The following is an 18,176-nucleotide window of genomic DNA, read 5'->3' on the forward strand; positions in this document are numbered from 1 at the left end:
AAACCTTCTGACTTTGCAACCACTTTGAAGCGATATTAAATTGTTCGTTTTTTTTTCTTTCTAAAATTACAAACATGTCATATTTACCTTCTCTGTAATGGTTTTGCACAGAGAAGCCCGGATCCTCCTCTTCTCAGGTCCCACACTGGCGCTCCTGGCCTCTCCCTCCTGCTGGGTGCCCCCAGAGGAACAGCACCCAAGCAAGTTCGCTTCCGAGCCGTGGCTCTGTGTGTCCATTCACACACGGAGCTGTGGCTCAGCCCAGGCCCCTCCACCTCCTTTATTGGCTCACTGGCTGTGATTGACAGCAGGGGGAGCCAATGGCTTCCGCTGCCACCAAAAGCCAATCAGGAGTGCGAGTCCCCCAAGGACCAAGGCTCTTGTGGACATCGCTGGATCGAGAGGGGGCTTAGGTAAGTATTAGAGGGGGGGATGCTGCACACAGAAGGTTTTATGCATAGAATGCAAAAAGGGGAAACACCTTGTGCCTTTACAACCACTTTAATGCATAAAGTCTTCTGTATGCACCCCCCCCCCCCCATAAAAAACCCTTATACTTACCTGAGCTCAATCTCGATCCAGCAAGGTGCTCGAGAGCAGAGGTTTGCTCTGCTCTCTCCCTCTTCATTGGCTCAGAGACAACAGCTGAAGCCATAGGCTCCCGATGCGGTCAATCCCCCATGATGGAGCAGGGGGCAGGACCGAGCTTTCTGCATCGATAGACGCAGACAGCGAGGTTTAGAAAAATTAGCCTGCATGAGTGCCCGATAGCAAGTGGCTTGCTATCAGGCACTCCGGGGGGGTGGAGGAGGCAGGAGTGCTGATGGGGGACCCAAGAAGAGGAGGATTAGGGCTGTTCTTTTCAAAACCAAGTATGCATGTTTTATTATTCTTGATATATATATATTTTTTTTTTTACAATTACAATCACTTTAAGCCTCTGTGTTGCCAGAGGCAAATGCTGACTACAGGCAGGTTAGATGCTAAAGTGGTGCAGGTCTGTTAACAGGTAGCCACGGCATACAAGATACAGTAGCTGAGTCAGCTGACTGATCACCAGATCAGACATAGGGAGAGTCCGGGTTCCAGACAGGTAAACAGAACAATGAGTGACAATACCAGAGGTGATCGGGGGAAAAGCACAGACAGACTAATTATAAGCTCAGTTAAAAAAATGCACAGAAATAATCCAAGGCGTGAACCGTCAGAAGTCACAGACTAAGGACCTCTAACACATGGCATGGACAAACGGACAGGTTGATCAGGTGCGGGCTTGAAGCCTCAGCCTGGAGTCACACGTGTCTGGTGCGAATTGTATGTCCATTTTCACTGCAAATAATAAAAGCATTTGTTCGGTGGTTCAGGTGCGTTTTGCAGTTTTGATGCAAATTTGCAAGGATCAGGACCGGAATTTTGTCACAGCTGCATTTTCATTGCTGGCCAATACATAGTAGACACATGGGCCCGGATTCACAAAGCACTTGCGCCGACGTATCTCGAGATACGCAGCGTAAGTGCAAATATGCACCATCGTATCGGTGTGCTGTGCCCACAAAGCTAAGATACGCCAGAAAATAGGCTTCATCCGACCGACGTAACTTGCCTACGCTGGCGTAGAGTGGGCGCATATTTACGCTGGACGTATTTGGCGCTCCCATTGATTTTCTATTCACATATGCAAATGAAGGAGAAATACGCCGATTCACGAACGTACGTCCGTCCGACGCAGTGCGCGTAAAGTCATACGTCCGGCGTAAAGTTAAGCCCCATAAAGGAGGTGTAAGTCAGCAGCATCCATGTAAAGGGCTGCACCAGGGAACACAAGCCGGCGTATTTTACGTCGTTTACGTTGGACGTGAATATGACTAGGCGTAGGTTACGTTCACGCCGTAGGCAGTGATCCGTCCTATCTTAGGGAGTAGATCCGACGTGATTCTGAGCATGCGCCACTGGGATGCGTCCACGGGACGGCGCATGCGCCGTTCATTATACGTATCTGTCTGAGACTCAGCCCATCATTTGCATTGGGTCACGCCTCATTTGCATTGCTCACGCCCACTTCCACATACACCGGCTTGCGCCTTGGAAACCCAGCGCAGATTTGGCAGCACTGGCTTTGTGAATCCAGTGCTTGCCTCTCTGCGCTACGTCGGCGTAGCGTATATGAGATACGCTACGGCGGCATAAATATGCACCGATGTCTGTGAATCCGGGCCATGATGTCAACTCCTGTAGTAGGAGCGCAATCTGTGCTGAAATCCTGATCTGAATCTTAAACACATATGCTATTCAGAAGTGTTCCCATATAACTCGATGAGACTGAAATTCACACCTAAACTGCATCGCAGTGCTCAGAAAACGCACAGGACTCTTTCAATTCGCACTGCGGATGTGCCGCATAAATGCAACCAGCTTCAATGGAAATAAATGTTATTCCATGTGTCTTGTCAATCGGATGCGATTTAAAGATGCATCCCATTCGCATATACACTATATTACCAAAGTATTGGGACACCTGCCTTTACACGCACATTACATTTAATGGCATCCCAGTCTTAGTTCGTAGGGTTCAATATTGAGTTGGCTCCGCCCTTTGCAGCTATAACAGCTTCAACTCTTCTGGGAAGGCTGGTCACAAGGTTTAGGAGTGTGTACATTCTTCCAGAAGAGCATTTATGGAGCCAGGCACTGATGTTGGACAAGAAGGCCTGGCTTGCAGTCTCTGCTCTCGTTCATCCCAAAGGTTTTCTATTGGGTTGAGGTCAGGACTCCACCCCAAACTCGCTCATCCATGTCTTTATCGACCTTGATTTGTGCACTGGTGCTCAGTCATGTTGGAACAGGAAGGGGCCGTCTCCAAACTGTTCTCACAAAGTTGGCAGCATGAAATTGTCCAAAATGTCTTGGTATGGTGATGCCTTAAGAGTTTCCCTAACTGGAACTAAGGTGCCAAGCTTAACCTCTGAAAAACAACCCCACACTATAATCCCCCCTCTACTAAATGATTTGGACCAGTGCAGAAAGCAAGGTCCATAAAGACATGGATTAGCGCGTTTGGGGTGGAGGAACTTGATTGGCCTGCAGAGAGTCCCGCCTCAACCCAATAAAACACATTTTGGAATGTATTAGAGCGGAGACTGCGAACCAGGCCTTCTAATCCAACAGTAGTGCCTGATCTCACAAATGCACTTCTGGAAGAATGGTCAAACATTCCCATAAGACACCCTCCTAAACCTTGTGGGCAGCCTTCTGTTTTGCTTGCGTCTTTATAGCAAGGTTACTTTGCGGTATAAGCAAGGAAGCTCAGACCTCTGCAGTGTGCAAATGTGCTTTTACTAAACAAAATGCTTTACATACAAAACTATTACAAATACAGTACGAGACTGACAGATCTATTAAGCAAGATGCCTAGCAAATAAGCAGAAACTATGGTATGTAACAGTAGAAATACGCTTAATAGTTACTTAACTTTGATTACTGCATGTTCGTGATCTCCATTGACAACGAGAACTCTGGCTTCTTAAGCAGTTGCTGGAGATCAGGCAAAAGTATCTTCTGGCTGGTTACAGACCATAGTATCTGCTTATTTGCTAGGCATTTTGCTTTATATATCTGCAAGTCTCATACTGTATTTGTAATAGTTTTGTATATAAAGCATTTTTGTTTAGTCAAAGCACATCTGTACACTGCAGAGGTCTGAGCTTCCTTGCTTAAACAACAAAGTATCCTTGCTAGATAGACACAAAAAACAATTGGGGGCTCGTCTGGGATTGCTTATAAGTTCAATAAGTTTCTGCTTATTTTTTAGGCATCTTGTTTGATATATCTGTCAGTCTTGTACTGCAGGGGTGTCGAACTCAATTTCATTGTGAGACGCATCAGCATTATGATTGCCCTCAAAAGGGCCGGTTGTATCTGTAAGGGCTCTTTCACACGGAGCGGACCGTTTCCGGGTCCGCTCCGCGTGTCTCCGTCGGCTCAGCGGGGGTCCCCGCTCAGCTGTCGGCGGATAGGGCGGTCCCCGCACACAGTGCAGGGACCGCCCTGTCTCTGCTCCGCTCTGCCCTATGGGGAACCTGATGCAGACGGACAGTCTGTCCGTCTGCATCAGTTCCGCTCCGCCGAACGGAAGAAAAATAGGGTTTCTTCCGTTCGGAAAAGCGGATCCTGACTGACGCGGACGCTAGCGGATGCTCCATCCGCTAACGGACGTGTTCCCATAGGGTTTCATTACAAGTCCGTTAACGGACTTGTAATGAGCGGACGAACGGTCCGCTAGTGTGAAAGGACCCTTAGATTAGATGTCCAGCGCATCTCCTCCCCTTTACATTAATGTCAGGAGCCACCCCACCACCAGAGTCCCCTACTCTCACTTACATTACAGTGCACCCCAATTTCCTTATGCTGCTGCTGGGAAGAAGCTGGATGCATTGCTTGAAAGCAGAAAGTAAGAGTCGGGAGTAGGACCAGAGGAGGGCTGGAGCTCTCCTGCAGCTGTGAGGGCCACATGAAATGGCATGGAGGGCCAGATTCGGCCCGCGGGCCTTGTGTTTGACACCTATGTTGTACTGTATTCCTTATATTGTAATGTACAGAATTTTTGTATAGTAAAAGCACATTTATACACGGCACAGGTCTGAGCTTCCTTGCTTATACCGCAAAGTAATCTTACTAGATAAACTCAAGCAAAACACCTTCCAAAAGAGTTGAAGCTGTTATAGCTGCAAAGGGTGGGAAACCTAATATTGAACCCTACAGACTAAGACTGGGATGCCATTAAAGTTCATGTGTGTAAAGGCATGGGTGTGATTTGAGCCTCACTATAAGCTTCACTAATGAGGTCAGGTGTGCAAAGCAGAGACGTGAGCTGCATAGCTGTGTAACTACCAGCAGTAATTGTACCAGCAACAGAGCGTGTATTGTATTAGTGGAAGAAAACCCATCTATTTAACCGTTTCAAATAAGAGTAACTTTTCCGCCATGTGCCGGGAATGTAACCGTCCCATTGGTTGTGCTCTCAACCAGACTGTCAAACCATCCAATGGCTGGAGTCATAACTGATCACATGTGCAGCATCATGGCAATTGTAGATTAATCAGAGGCCAAGATGGCAGATTCCTTGGCTGAAAACGATAGGAGGGGTTACTTCCACTTTAAGGTAACTAATATTCTTAATGTTGATTGTCATTAAAAGATAATTTAGAGATATGTGTGTAGCAGTCACATGATTCCATACATTCTGCCATATTGTGAAGAATGGCTGTAGTGTAGCCTGACACTTCGACACTGGCCAATTTCTTGGAAATACAATAGCGGTAGGCAAAAAATATCTGAAATAGACGCATTTTTCAGTATTGGGCCACCTGGGAGTCTGATGCTAGCTATGAGGGCCTTCATGTCCCCCTAGGTGGTTTCCAAGTTTGCAAAAAAAATGTAAAAAATGTGTCGGCTGTATAACTAGTTATTGCATAGTCAGGCAACTGATCACTCTAAAGTCCCACGTTACCTGCAATTGGTATTTCTCTTTTGTGTAGTTGCTGGTAGGCTAAACTACTGTATATGAAGACTCTAGTAGGGAAATATAAACATCAACATTTCCATCCAACTGCTGGCTAAGCTAAATGATGGCTTTTCCCTATCCCAATCAATTATGTATAGCAGGGGTCTCCAAACTTTTCAAATCAAGGGCCAGTTTATTGTCCTTTAGACTTTAGGAGGGCCGGATTGTGGCCAGTGGGGGGCAGAAAATGTCATGGGCCCAGCATCAGTGAGAATAAATATGGCCTTAAAGGTTGGTGGTCAGTAGAAGAAGTAGTGCCCCTATTAGTAGGAGGAATAGTATCCCATCATTGGTATCGGTGGAAAAAATAGTGCCCCATTGTTGGTGTCAGTGGGAGGAATAGTGCACTAAGGGCCAGATAAAGGCTAGCAAAGGGCCACATCTGGCCCTCAGGCCGCAGTTTGGAGACCCCTGATGTATAGTGTTCAAAAGGAATTGGTTGGTCCAACTGTGACTTGTATGTATGTGAGATATTGGTGATGAGAATTTAACTTTCTAAAACTTCTTTACATTGCAGCTTCAGGGGCGCCAATTATACAGGTAAGTTCCCTACTTCTCTTGATATTGAAATTACAAAAAAAAAAAAGTCTGTGTGTGGGGTGTTGAGAGCAACTGAAGCGAAGACTAGATTCATCTTTCCAAACCGCAATCAAAAATCGACATCTGGAATCTGATTGGTTTTTATGGTAGGCTTATGCCCCATACACACGATCCGAATATCATTCGACTTTTTTCGCTTAATAGTCGCAAGTAGATATTAAATAGGTTATTAAAGTCACGAAAATTCTTGTACGACAGAAAAAAAAAATCGCAAGTGATGTCATGTGTTGGAATGTATTTGTTCTGTATTTTCGGACGACAACTGTACTGACTAAACGAAAACCGTTCGATCTGGTATCGTGCGAGGAACATTTTCGTGCATTTCCGATAAAATAATATCAGATGAATTGTAATGATCGGCTCTCGAAAGCTCTGTACTAATGATCCGATTATCGTACGATTTTTTCTCGGACGACATTTATCGTAGGATATTCAGTTTGTGTGTACAGGCCATTATTATGTGTTTTCTGAAGGTATTGATTTAAAGAAGACAATATGTTCTAAAAGAAGCAATGTCCTTACATCGATATGTTCCTCTGGAAGGTTGGAAGCGTGTGATTGAGAAGTGATAATCACTATCTTGCTATAGTCCTCTGGAGGTCTCGGGTACAGAGGGTTGGGGTCATGTGATTAAGAAGTCACCATTTTGCTCTGTTTCCCGCTGGGCGTCTTACATGTGGAAGGCTGCGATCTTGTGATTGAGAAGTGACGTCACCATCCCTCTATGTTCTTCTGGAGCCATCGTGTATGGAAGGTTGGAATTATGTGATTGAGGAGTGATGTCACCATCCCTCTATGTTCTTCTGGAGCCATCGTGTATGGAAGGTTGGAATTATGTGATTGAGGAGTGATGTCACCATCTGGCTATGTTCCACTGGAGGTCTTGTGTACGGAAAATTAGAATCATGATTAGGAAGTGAGGTTTTTTGTTTGCCATGTTCCTCTGGAGATCTCGTGTGCATAATGTTGGATTTGTGATTGACTCTAAAGGTCTTCTGTATGGAAGGTTGGACTCGTGCAATTGAGAAGTGATGTTCCTCTGGAGCTCTCGATTATGGAAGGTTTGAATTATGTGATTGAGAATTGATATTCTTTTGCTGTCTTCCTCCAAAGGTCTTGCGTACAGAAGGTTGGATTGGTTATTAGGGCGTGATGTCACCATCTCACTATGTTCTACTGGAGGTCTTGTGTACAGAAGATTAGAATTGTGATTAGGAGGTGACATTAGAAGGGATATCATCATCTTATGTCTCTACTCCGGAGGTCTCCCGTATAGAAGGGTGGACTCCTAAGATAAAGAAGTGACATCACCATTCCAAGTTCCTCTGGAGGTCTCGTGTACAGAACATTGGAATCATGTGATTGAGAAGTAATGGATTCCCATGACTGGTAAACAATGTCATCATCTTGCTATGTTACGCCTCTGGATCTCTCATTTATGGAAAGTTGGACTTGTGTAATTGAGAAGTCAGGTCACCATCTCACTGTGTTCTTCTGGAGCTCTCTTGTATTTAAGGATGGAATTATGTGATTGAGAAGTGATGTCACCATCTCGCTATGTTCTTCTGGATCTTCAATGTATTGATGGTTGGAATTATGTGAAAAGTGATATTACCATCTTGCTGTGTTCCTCTGAAGGCCTTGTGTACAGAAGGTTGGAATGGTGATTTAGCAGTGATGTCACCATCTCTCATGATCTACTGGAGGTCTCATGTACAGAAGATTAGGATGTGATGTTACTATCTTGCGATGTTCCTCAGGAGATCTTGTGTGCACAATTTTGGAATCAAGATTGAGAAGAGATGTCATCATCTTGCTATGTTCCTCCTCTAGAGGTCTCATGTATGGAAGGTTGGACTTGTGATTGGGAAGTGAATGTCGCCATCTTGCTCAGTTCCTCTGGAGGTCTCGTGTACAGAACGTTGGAATCTTATGATTGAGAAGATATGTCATCATCTTGCTATGTTCCTCCTCTAGAAGTCTCCTGTATGGAAGGTTGGACTCGGGATTGAGAAGTGATATCCCCATCTTGCTCAGTTCCTCTGGAGGTCTTGTTTACAGAACATGGAAATCGTGATTTGAGAAGTGATGGATTCTTGTGACTGGGAAGTGATGTCACCATCTCGCTATGTTCTTCTGGAACTTCGATGTATTGATGGTTGGAATTATGTGAAAAGTGATATTACCATCTTGCTGTGTTCCTCTGAAGGCCTTGTGTACAGAAGGTTGGAATGGTGATTTAGCAGTGATGTCACCATCTCTCATGATCTACTGGAGGTCTCATGTACAGAAGATTAGGATGTGATGTTACTATCTTGCACTGTTCCTCAGGAGATCTTGTGTGCACAATTTTGGAATCAAGATTGAGAAGAGATGTCATCATCTTGCTATGTTCCTCCTCTAGAGGTCTCATGTATGGAAGGTTGGACTCGGGATTGAGAAGTGATGTCCCCATCTTGCTCAGTTCCTCTGGAGGTCTCATGTACAGAACGTTGGAATCTTATGATTGAGAAGATATATCATCATCTTGCTATGTTCCTCCTCTAGAGGTCTCCTGTATGGAAGGTTGGACTCGGGATTGAGAAGTGATGTCCCCATCTTGCTCAGTTCCTCTGGAGGTCTCGTGTACAGAACGTTGGAATCTTATGATTGATAAGTGACATCATCATCTTGCTATGTTCCTCCTCTAGAGGTTTCCTCTATGGAAGGTTGGACTCGGGATTGAGAAGTGACATCGTCATCTTGCTATGTTCCTCCTCTAGAAGTCTCCTCTATGGAAAGTTGGACTCGGGATTGAGAAGTGACATCGTCATCTTGCTATGTTCCTCCTCTAGAGGTCTCCTCTATGGAAGGTTGGACTCGGGATTGAGAAGTGACAGTCATCTTGCTCAGTTCCTCTGGAAATCATGTGATTGAGAAATGATGGATTCCTGTGACTGGGAAGTGATGTCATCATCTCGCTTTGTTCTTTTCTAGGTCTCGTGTACCGACACTTTAGATCATGTGACCACGCAGTGATGTCACCTTCTCGCTATGTTCTCCCAGAGGTCTGATAATGGGCTATTGATGACTTTGTATGTTTCCACCCATCCCAATAAATGAAATTACTCTCAGTGCAGCGATGGGTGAAGTATTGGGCGAAGGACAGGTGTAGGTGAAATGTATTCTATTCATCTGGCTGACACAAATCTGTTGGTATGATCTGTATGTCTGCAGATAACCTATGTCTCTTCTAGAGAAACGCACACTCCTGACTCCTTGATATGTAAGATATTTTATGTTATGTGAACAACGTATGCTATGAGGAACTTTGCTTTATTTACCTGTAGGGTGGGAAAATTCTCTGCATATTGCGTACTGTAAATACTCGCCTCATGCTGGTTTATTTATTGATAAACAGCCCGGTCTTTTCATCATTGTGGAGACCTCACTCCGCACAGCAGGGGGCGCCCTGACTGTACACCCCTTCCTTAAATGTTACAGGTTGGTAAACAGCGTTATCTCCTGTCGGCCAATGTACAAAGATATCAGGAAGTGTTTTGGTCTTTTGAAATTAAATGATCTGTTATCCGTCTGTCATCTGAAGGCCAGAAACCCAAATGTGTCAATAAGTGATCTCATTTTCATATCACATTGCTGTCATCTTCAAGTATCCTAAGCAAACAACAAAGCCTCGTCTGCTATGGGCTATAAACAGTCGTTTCATGATCCAGACAACAACATAAAAGCCTGGCCATGTGACACATACACACCATCCCAGGGGTTAACCCCTTCAATACAGGCCTTTAAAACCCACCTCCATACCGGGGGGCCTATTCTGGCGCTTCTCTCCTACATGTACAAATCATCCTTCTTTTGCTAGAAAATAACGCAGAACCCCCAAACATTATATGTGGTTTTTTTTTAAGCAGACACCCTAGGGAATAAAATGGCGGTCATTGCAACTTTTTATCTTGCACGGTATTTGCGCAATAATTTTTCAAACGCCCTTTTAAAAAAAAAAAAAAAAAAAAAAAAAAGGTTTCATGAATTAAACAATAACAAAACAGTAAAGTTAGCCCAATTTTTTTGTAAAATATGAAAGATGATGTTACGCCGAGTAAATAGATACCTAACATGTCACGCTTTAAAATTGCGCACACTCATGGAATGGCGCCTAACTTTGTTACTTAAAAATCTCCATAGGCGACGCTTGAATTTTTTTTACAGGTTACCAGTTTAGAGTTACAGAGGAGGTCTAGTGCTAGAATTGTTGCACACGCTCTAAAGCACGCGGCGACAACGCTTGAACAACGTTTACATACGTGGGCGGGACTTGCGTGTGCGTTCGCTTCTGAGCGCGAGCTACCGGCGTTTACATTTTTTTTTTATTATTTTTTATTTTACGTATTTATTTATTTTTTACACTTTTTTTTACATTTTTTTCGATCGTTCTTATTCCTATTACAAGGAATGTAAACATCCCTTGTAATAGGAATAGTGTGTGACAGGTCCTCTTTATGGAGAGATCAATATGATCAACTTTTTACCTTTACAACCCCTTTTAAGTCAGTGGTAGTTCTCTATGGCTGTGTTTCTCAACTCCAGTCTTCAAGGCGCCCCAACAGGTCACGTTTTCAGGCTTTCCCTCAGAAGAAAACAGATGTGGTAATTACTAAAGCGGTGAAACTGATCAAATCACGTGTACAAAGTAATGGAAATCCTGAAAACATGACCTGTTGGGGGAATGGAGAAACACGGCTCTCTGGACGGTGTGGGACTTCCTGAGTCAGGTGTCGGCGCTCCATGTATACTGCGGGACGTATAGAGTGTGTATGGCGGCCGCCTCTCCTAATCTCCTTGGAAGGCTCTGATCTCTGTACAGGCAGCTCTGCACCCCCCCCCCCCCCCGCAGTGTAACGCCTGGGTGGAACACAAGGTGTAGGTGAGCGGCGTCACACTGATCCGGCAGCAGAGGCTTTATTAGCATTACACATCGGTCTTTAAAGTGTTTTTCTCCCATCAGACAGAAAATGGCAGAACCCCTGAATCAGCGTCTATTGTCACTTCATTACTCACAATTATATGAGATTTGTCAGATGCTGCTGAGTCAGCTTTCTAGATTTCTCTATCAGATCAACCAATCAGATCCAGCTGTCATTTTATTGGTACCGATATAAAAAAATGGAACAAATTTCACAAAATAGATATATTTGATATGTATATAATGCTCAAAGCAAGCGGTGTTATACCGAGTTGGCGCTGATGGTATCAGATGGAGCCTGTGAGGTTATTGAGGAACGTCAGGCTAGGGAATTCACAGGTGATGTTACCTTCTAGCTCAGCTCCATTGTGTGTGTGTATGTGACCGGTCCTCTTTAATTCCAGGATCTGTGACACCCTGTGTGTGTGGGTTATAAAGGTCAATTCATTATTTATCATCTCACTGACACAGTAATTAATGTAATTATATTTATTGATTAAAATGTTTGTAAACCTCAGACATGAAATATGAACAAAGCATATCCCTCTACAGAGTGTACTTGTCTCAGGCCAGAGCACTAAGGGGTTAATTTACTAAAGACCAATAGACTGTGCACTTGCACCAGAGCTTAGTAAACGAGCAGAAGCTCTGCTGACATCCATCATCCAATCATGTGCAAGCAAATATACATTTGTTTTGTTTTTTGATTGGGTATTCTTTGCATTGTGAAGCTTTACCTCATTTACAAACTCTGAAGCAACTACACTGTGCAAAGTGTGCAGTCTATTTGCCGTTAGTACATCAACCCCCCAAGCGTCACTTTTGTGTGCTGCCTCCTCCCTCTGCTATCAGCATGAATCACTTCTGACAAGGGGAGGGGGGTTTGCCTTCCCTCCCTTCCTCTCCCCTTCCCCTCCCTTTCCCCTCCCTTTCCCCTCCCCTTCCCCTCCCTTTCCCCTTCCCCTTTCTTCTCCTTCCCTTCCCCTCCCCTCTTCTTCCCTTCCCCTCCCCTCTTCTTCCCTCCCCTCTTCTTCCCTCCCCTCCCCTCTTCTTCCCCTCCCCTCTTCTTCCCCTCCCCTCCCCTCTTCCTTCCCTCCCCTCCCCTCTTCTTCCCTCCCCTCCCCTCTTCTTCCCTCCCCTCCCCTCTTCTTCCCTCCCCTCCCCTCTTCTTCCCCTCCCTCCCCTCTTCTTTCCTTCCCTCCCCTCTTCTTTCCTTCCCTCCCCTCTTCTTTCCTTCCCTCCCCTCTTCTTTCCTTCCCTCCCCTCTTCTTTCCTTCCCTCCCCTCCCCTCTTCTTCCCTCCCCTCCCCTCTTCTTCCCTCCCCTCCCCTCTTCTTCCCTCCCCTCCCCTTCCCTCCCCTCCCCTCTTCTTCCCTCCCCTCCCCTCTTCTTCCCCTCCCTCCCCTCTTCTTTCCTTCCCTCCCCTCTTCTTTCCTCCCCTCCCCTCTTCTTCCCTCCCCTCCCCTCTTCTTCCCTCCCCTCCCCTCTTCTTCCCCTCCCTCCCCTCTTCTTCCCCTCCCTCCCCTCTTCTTCCCCTCCCTCCCCTCTTCTTCCCCTCCCTCCCCTCTTCTTTCCTTCCCTCCCCTCTTCTTTCCTTCCCTCCCCTCTTCTTTCCTTCCCTCCCCTCTTCTTTCCTTCCCTCCCCTCCCCTCTTCTTCCCTCCCCTCCCCTCTTCTTCCCTCCCCTCCCCTCTTCTTCCCTCCCCTTCCCTCCCCTCCCCTCTTCTTCCCTCCCCTCCCCTCTTCTTCCCCTCCCTCCCCTCTTCTTTCCTTCCCTCCCCTCTTCTTTCCTCCCCTCCCCTCTTCTTCCCTCCCCTCCCCTCTTCTTCCCTCCCCTCCCCTCTTCTTCCCCTCCCTCCCCTCTTCTTCCCCTCCCTCCCCTCTTCTTCCCCTCCCTCCCCTCTTCTTCCCCTCCCTCCCCTCTTCTTTCCTTCCCTCCCCTCTTCTTCCCTTCCCTCCCCTCTTCTTCCCTTCCCTCCCCTCTTCTTTCCTTCCCTCCCCTCCCCTCTTCTTCCCTCCCCTCCCCTCTTCTTCCCTCCCCTCCCCTCTTCTTCCCTCCCTTCCCCTCTTCTTCCCTTCCCTCCCCTCTTCTTTCCTTCCCTCCCCTCTTCTTTCCTTCCCTCCCCTCTTCTTCCCTCTCCTCCCCTCTTCTTCCCCTCCCTCCCCTCTTCTTCCCCTCCCTCCCCTTTAATCCGCTCTCAGTTCTCCTCTCTAAGCTCTGCAGAGTGTAACTTCAGCTCTCCACCCCTTTTTTTATAAACGCTCAGACAAGCTTTAAAATTCAGCACTTCTAACGGACGTAGAGAAGATTATAGATAAATAGGTACAACTTATGTAGGAGGATTTGTTTTCATCTCTGTTTATCATCTGAGGCCAGTTACTTCAATGAGTATATGTGAGGATTTACAACCACTTTAGGGGGGCGTTCACACCTGTGAATGCACATGCACTCCAATTAGGTGGGAGAAGTGATTCGCTGTGAGAGGCAGCCCTATTGAAAGCAATGGGAGGCTGCCGGCTCCCGCAGCTAATTGTGGCCATTCACATGTAATCGCTCATGCAGCGATCGCATGTGAGTGATTGTCGCTGGTTGCAGACTGCCTGCATCCAGGGTCGATCACTTGCTTGTGATCGCCACATCTGAGATGACGTGTGAGTGGCCACGATTAGCTGCGGGAGCCGGCAGCCTCCCATTGCTTTCAATAGGTCTGCCTCTCACAGCTAATCATGGGAACCCCCAGAGTGTGGGGCATGCTCCCGAATACAGCGGTCCTTTTATTAAAGATGTTTCTGTACAATGAAATCTGCATGTGTCTCGGTGGTGTTACATGTTTTCCTGTCTTCTCTAGGGGTCTTGCTGGAGAGTTGATGAGACCAGCAGGTAAGCCTCGTAATTTGCCCTCATACAGCCCAATGTGTGTTCCCCGATATTGCAATCCTACTGAGCTGACCCGGGATAAACGTTACAAGATTTGTTGCCGGCCTCTGAATAGAGTTGGATTACTGTCTGCTTTCATGGCGGTTTTAAAGCGATGGAGCCGGCAGGATTGTTGTCTCAGCTTTTTGGCCGAGTCCAACCACAAGGACTCAATCACTTAGACCAGAGGTCTCCAAACTACGGCCCTCCAGTTGTTCAGGAACTACAATTCCCATCATGCCTGGTCATGTCAAAGTTTTACAATGCCTCATGGGACATGCAGTTCCACAACAACTGGAGGGCCATAGTTTGGAGATCGCTGACATAGACCCCTGGTGCCCAACTCTTTGGTATATGATGTGTTCCCCCTCAGCAGTCTGTAGTGAGAACATTGATTATAATATATAGCTCCCTATATATATATATATATATATATATATATATATATATATATATATATATATATATATATATATATATATATATTATATACACACACACAGTAAAACCTTGGACTGTGAGCATAATTCGTTCCAGAAACATGCTTGTATTCCAAATCACTCTTATATCAAAGCGAATTTCCCCATAAGAAATAATGGAAACTCAGATGATTCGTTTCACAACCATTTATTCATAAGTCCTTCAGTTTATAGTCCATATAAAAAGATTATAGCGATGTGATTGGTTGTGAAACTATAAAATGTTCATCGACAAATGGAAGCTTCCACAAGGGGATTAGAAGCAAAATCCAGCAGGAGCTCCAGAGTATGAAAGAGAAGAGAGGCGCCTCTAAGTGTAGCAATATGGTTACATTTAATGAAGGTACAACATTTAGCAACTCACATGGCTGATGAATAAAAGAGGCACATCTAAGTATGGAGGCATCCGGGGTATAGTGGTCCACATAGACCGTCCTCCGCAGCACCGGCTCTCACCGCTGTCGGGCCTGCAAACGTGACCTGGGAAGACTACCCTGCAGTAGAGCGATCTTGGAGGCGCCTCTCTTGTTTTATACTTGGTTGTGACATGACGTTACTCTTATATCAAGTCATCGCTTGTATATCAAGTCATCGCTTGTATATCAAGTCATCGCTTGTATATCAAGTCATCGCTTGTATATCAAGTCATCGCTTGTATATCAAGTCATCGCTTGTATATCAAGTCATCGCTTGTATATCAAGACAGCGCTTGTGAAAAAACTTTTGACAATACCATTATACTTACCTGACCCCTTGAAAGCCTCGCACTCATCCCCGACATCCTCTTCGCCGCTCAGCCTGGCCGTTGATTGGCTAGAGCGGATGGATTGAAAGCTGGCGCTGCTGTCAATCACATCCACTGACACGGCGAGGGGCGGGGCCGAGTGATACAGTGAGTGGCTATGGCCGCTCGCTCTATCATGGGAGTGCGCCCGCAAGGACTCCACACAATGGGAGGGAGCTCACATGAAAGTGTAGAGTTCTTGCGGGGAGGACCAGAGACAGCCGCCGAGGGACCCCAGAAGAGGAGGATCGGGGCCACTCTGTGCAAAACGAGCTGCACAGTGGAGGTAAGTATAAAATGTTTGTTATTTAAAACAATTTTTTTTTTCTATTTACAACCCCTTTAAATACTTACCTGAGTCCGATCTCAATCCAGCAATGTGCACAAGAGCAGAGGCTCTCTCTGTCTCCTCATTGGCTCCTGCTGCTGTCAATCACAGCCAGTAAGGAGGGACACACAGAACCGGCTTGAGAGCGAGGATGCACGAGTGCCCCCAGAGCAAGCGGCTTGGCAATCGGCAGGGGCCAGGAGCTCCGGGGGGGGGGGGGGCGCTGAGAAGAGGAGGTGCATAGAGCAGTGTATATTAGCATGCACTGCTTGTTCCAAACAAGTGGAAGTTGGAGGGAAAAGGAGATGTTCAGGAGCTCACAGAGGACAATACAGAGAAGCATAAAATACAGTAAGAAACTATTTCATGGAAAATAGATTGGGGGGTCGTTGGGTAGTGGATGTGTGTGAATTATTTTTGAAGAGTAAAGATATTGTTTTGTGTATGTCTCTGGCAGCCAATCAGAATCTTCCTGTCATTCTTCCACTGAAGGTTCTGCGATTATCTGATGGTTTGCTATTGGCCAAATATTTATTCTTGTAGGATGTTTATAAATGATCTTGTGATGATTGTTGTGGTTCAGTATTTCTTGTTATATCAGAAATGTTGTTTTGTTATAAAATGCTGAAACCTTTGAATATTATTGCTCTTTGCGTCGGTCTGGATTTTGTGAGAGGATAAGAATGTCGCAGTCTGTGCAGAATTCTCCCCCGCAAGGTTCAGAGGTCGTCTATGTCGCCGTCTTGTCAGTAGTGCAGTACTCTGCGACTCTGATTTGTGTCTAATTGTGTTTTTCTCTCTCACCAGTTTGCCAATTGATAGAAAAACTTTCCCTTTCCAAAATCCCAAACCCAGGAAATGCTGCATTAGGTACGTTCATGCTAAAGCTTCCCAGTGTTCCTCATGTAATCTAACAAAAGTGTGCCTGCCCCAGAATGGGGAAGGTTGGGGGTATTACAAACAGTGTTTAAGAAGTGTCTTAGAAGGGCAGTATACAGTATGTAGCAGAGGAGTGCAGAGGGTATGACAATGGGCAGTATATGTAGGAGAGGGGTACAGAGGGTATGACAGTGGGCAGTATATATAGGAGAGGGGTACAGAGGGTATGACAATGGGCAGTATATATAGGAGAGGGGTGCAGAGGGTATGACAGTGGGTAGTATATGAACAGAAGAGGGTTGTGGATTGTATGACGGGGGGCACTATGTACAGAATACAAGAGGAAGCTATGCCAGAGGACAGTACATGGCTGCAGCCTGTATGTGCCGGATGGGAGTTGTTAGTGATCTTTCCATAACTAGTAAAAAAAATATGAATGATGAGGGGAGGTCAGATGCTGCAGAAGGAGGGCCTGTGGGAATTGTCATGAGGGGTGGTCAGTAGTTGAGGACACAATTGCTGGGGCTTATAGGATGAGGGGTGGGTAGAGGCTGTGGAGGAAAGGGCCATGGGGGAGGGGGTATTGGATGAGGGGTGGGTTGAAGACATGGAGGAAAGGGCCATGGGGGGATATTGGATGAGGGGTGGGTTGAAGACATGGAGGAAAGGGCCATGGGGGGGGGGGGGATTGGATGAGGGGTGGGTTGAAGACATGGAGGAAAGGGTCATGGGGGGGGGATATTGGATGAGGGGTGGGTTGAAGACATGGAGAGAAGGGCCATGGGGGGATATTGGATGAGGGGTGGGTTGAAGACATGGAGGAAAGGGCCATGGGGGGGGGGGGTATTGGATGAGGGGTGGGTTGAAGACATGGAGGAAAGGGTCATGGGGGGGGGGATATTGGATGAGGGGTGGGTTGAAGACATGGAGGAAAGGGCCATGGGGGGGGGGGGATTGGATGAGGGGCGGGTTGAAGACATGGAGGAAAGGGTCATGGGGGGGGGGGGGTATTGGATGAGGGGTGGGTTGAAGACATGGAGGAAAGGGCCATGGGGGGATATTGGATGAGGGGCGGGTAGAGGCTGTGGAGGAAAGGGTCATGGGGGGGGGGTATTGGATGAGGGGCGGGTTGAAGACATGGAGGAAAGGGCCATGGGGGGATATTGGATGAGGGGTGGGTAGAGGCTGTGGAGGAAAGGGCCATGGGGGGGATATTGGATGAGGGGCGGGTAGAGGCTGTGGAGGAAAGGGCCATGGGGGGATATTGGATGAGGGGCGGGTAGAGGCTGTGGAGGAAAGGGCCATGGGGGGGATATTGGATGAGGGGCGGGTAGAGGCTGTGGAGGAAAGGGCCATGGGGGGATATTGGTTGAGGGGTGGGTAGACGCTGTGGAGGAAAGGGCCATGGGGGGATATTGGATGAGGGGTGGGTAGAGGCTGTGGAGGAAAGGGCCATGGGGGGGATATTGGATGAGGGGCGGGTAGAGGCTGTGGAGGAAAGGGCCATGGGGGGGATATTGGATGAGGGGCGGGTAGAGGCTGTGGAGGAAAGGGCCATGGGGGGGATATTGGATGAGGGGCGGGTAGAGGCTGTGGAGGAAAGGGCCATGGGGGGGGGGGGTATTGGATGAGGGGCGGGTTGAAGACATGGAGGAAAGGGCCATGGGG

General features: G+C 46.8%; 1 protein-coding gene across 2 annotated transcripts in view; it reads left to right on the forward strand.

Moving 5' to 3' along the window:
• Positions 1–18,176, forward strand: part of TBCD (tubulin folding cofactor D) — a 205,591-nt gene that overhangs the window by 143,135 nt on the left and 44,280 nt on the right. For both annotated transcript variants that reach the window (XM_040331075.1, XM_040331073.1), the window contains exons 23-25: positions 6,078–6,100; positions 13,971–14,002; positions 16,437–16,499. In XM_040331075.1, the coding sequence (XP_040187009.1) occupies positions 6,078–6,100; positions 13,971–14,002; positions 16,437–16,499 (118 nt within the window). The remainder of the gene's footprint in view (positions 1–6,077; positions 6,101–13,970; positions 14,003–16,436; positions 16,500–18,176) is intronic.

The sequence above is a fragment of the Rana temporaria genome, chromosome 12, assembly GCF_905171775.1.
Source record: "Rana temporaria chromosome 12, aRanTem1.1, whole genome shotgun sequence".
In the NCBI taxonomy this organism is placed as follows: domain Eukaryota; kingdom Metazoa; phylum Chordata; class Amphibia; order Anura; family Ranidae; genus Rana; species Rana temporaria.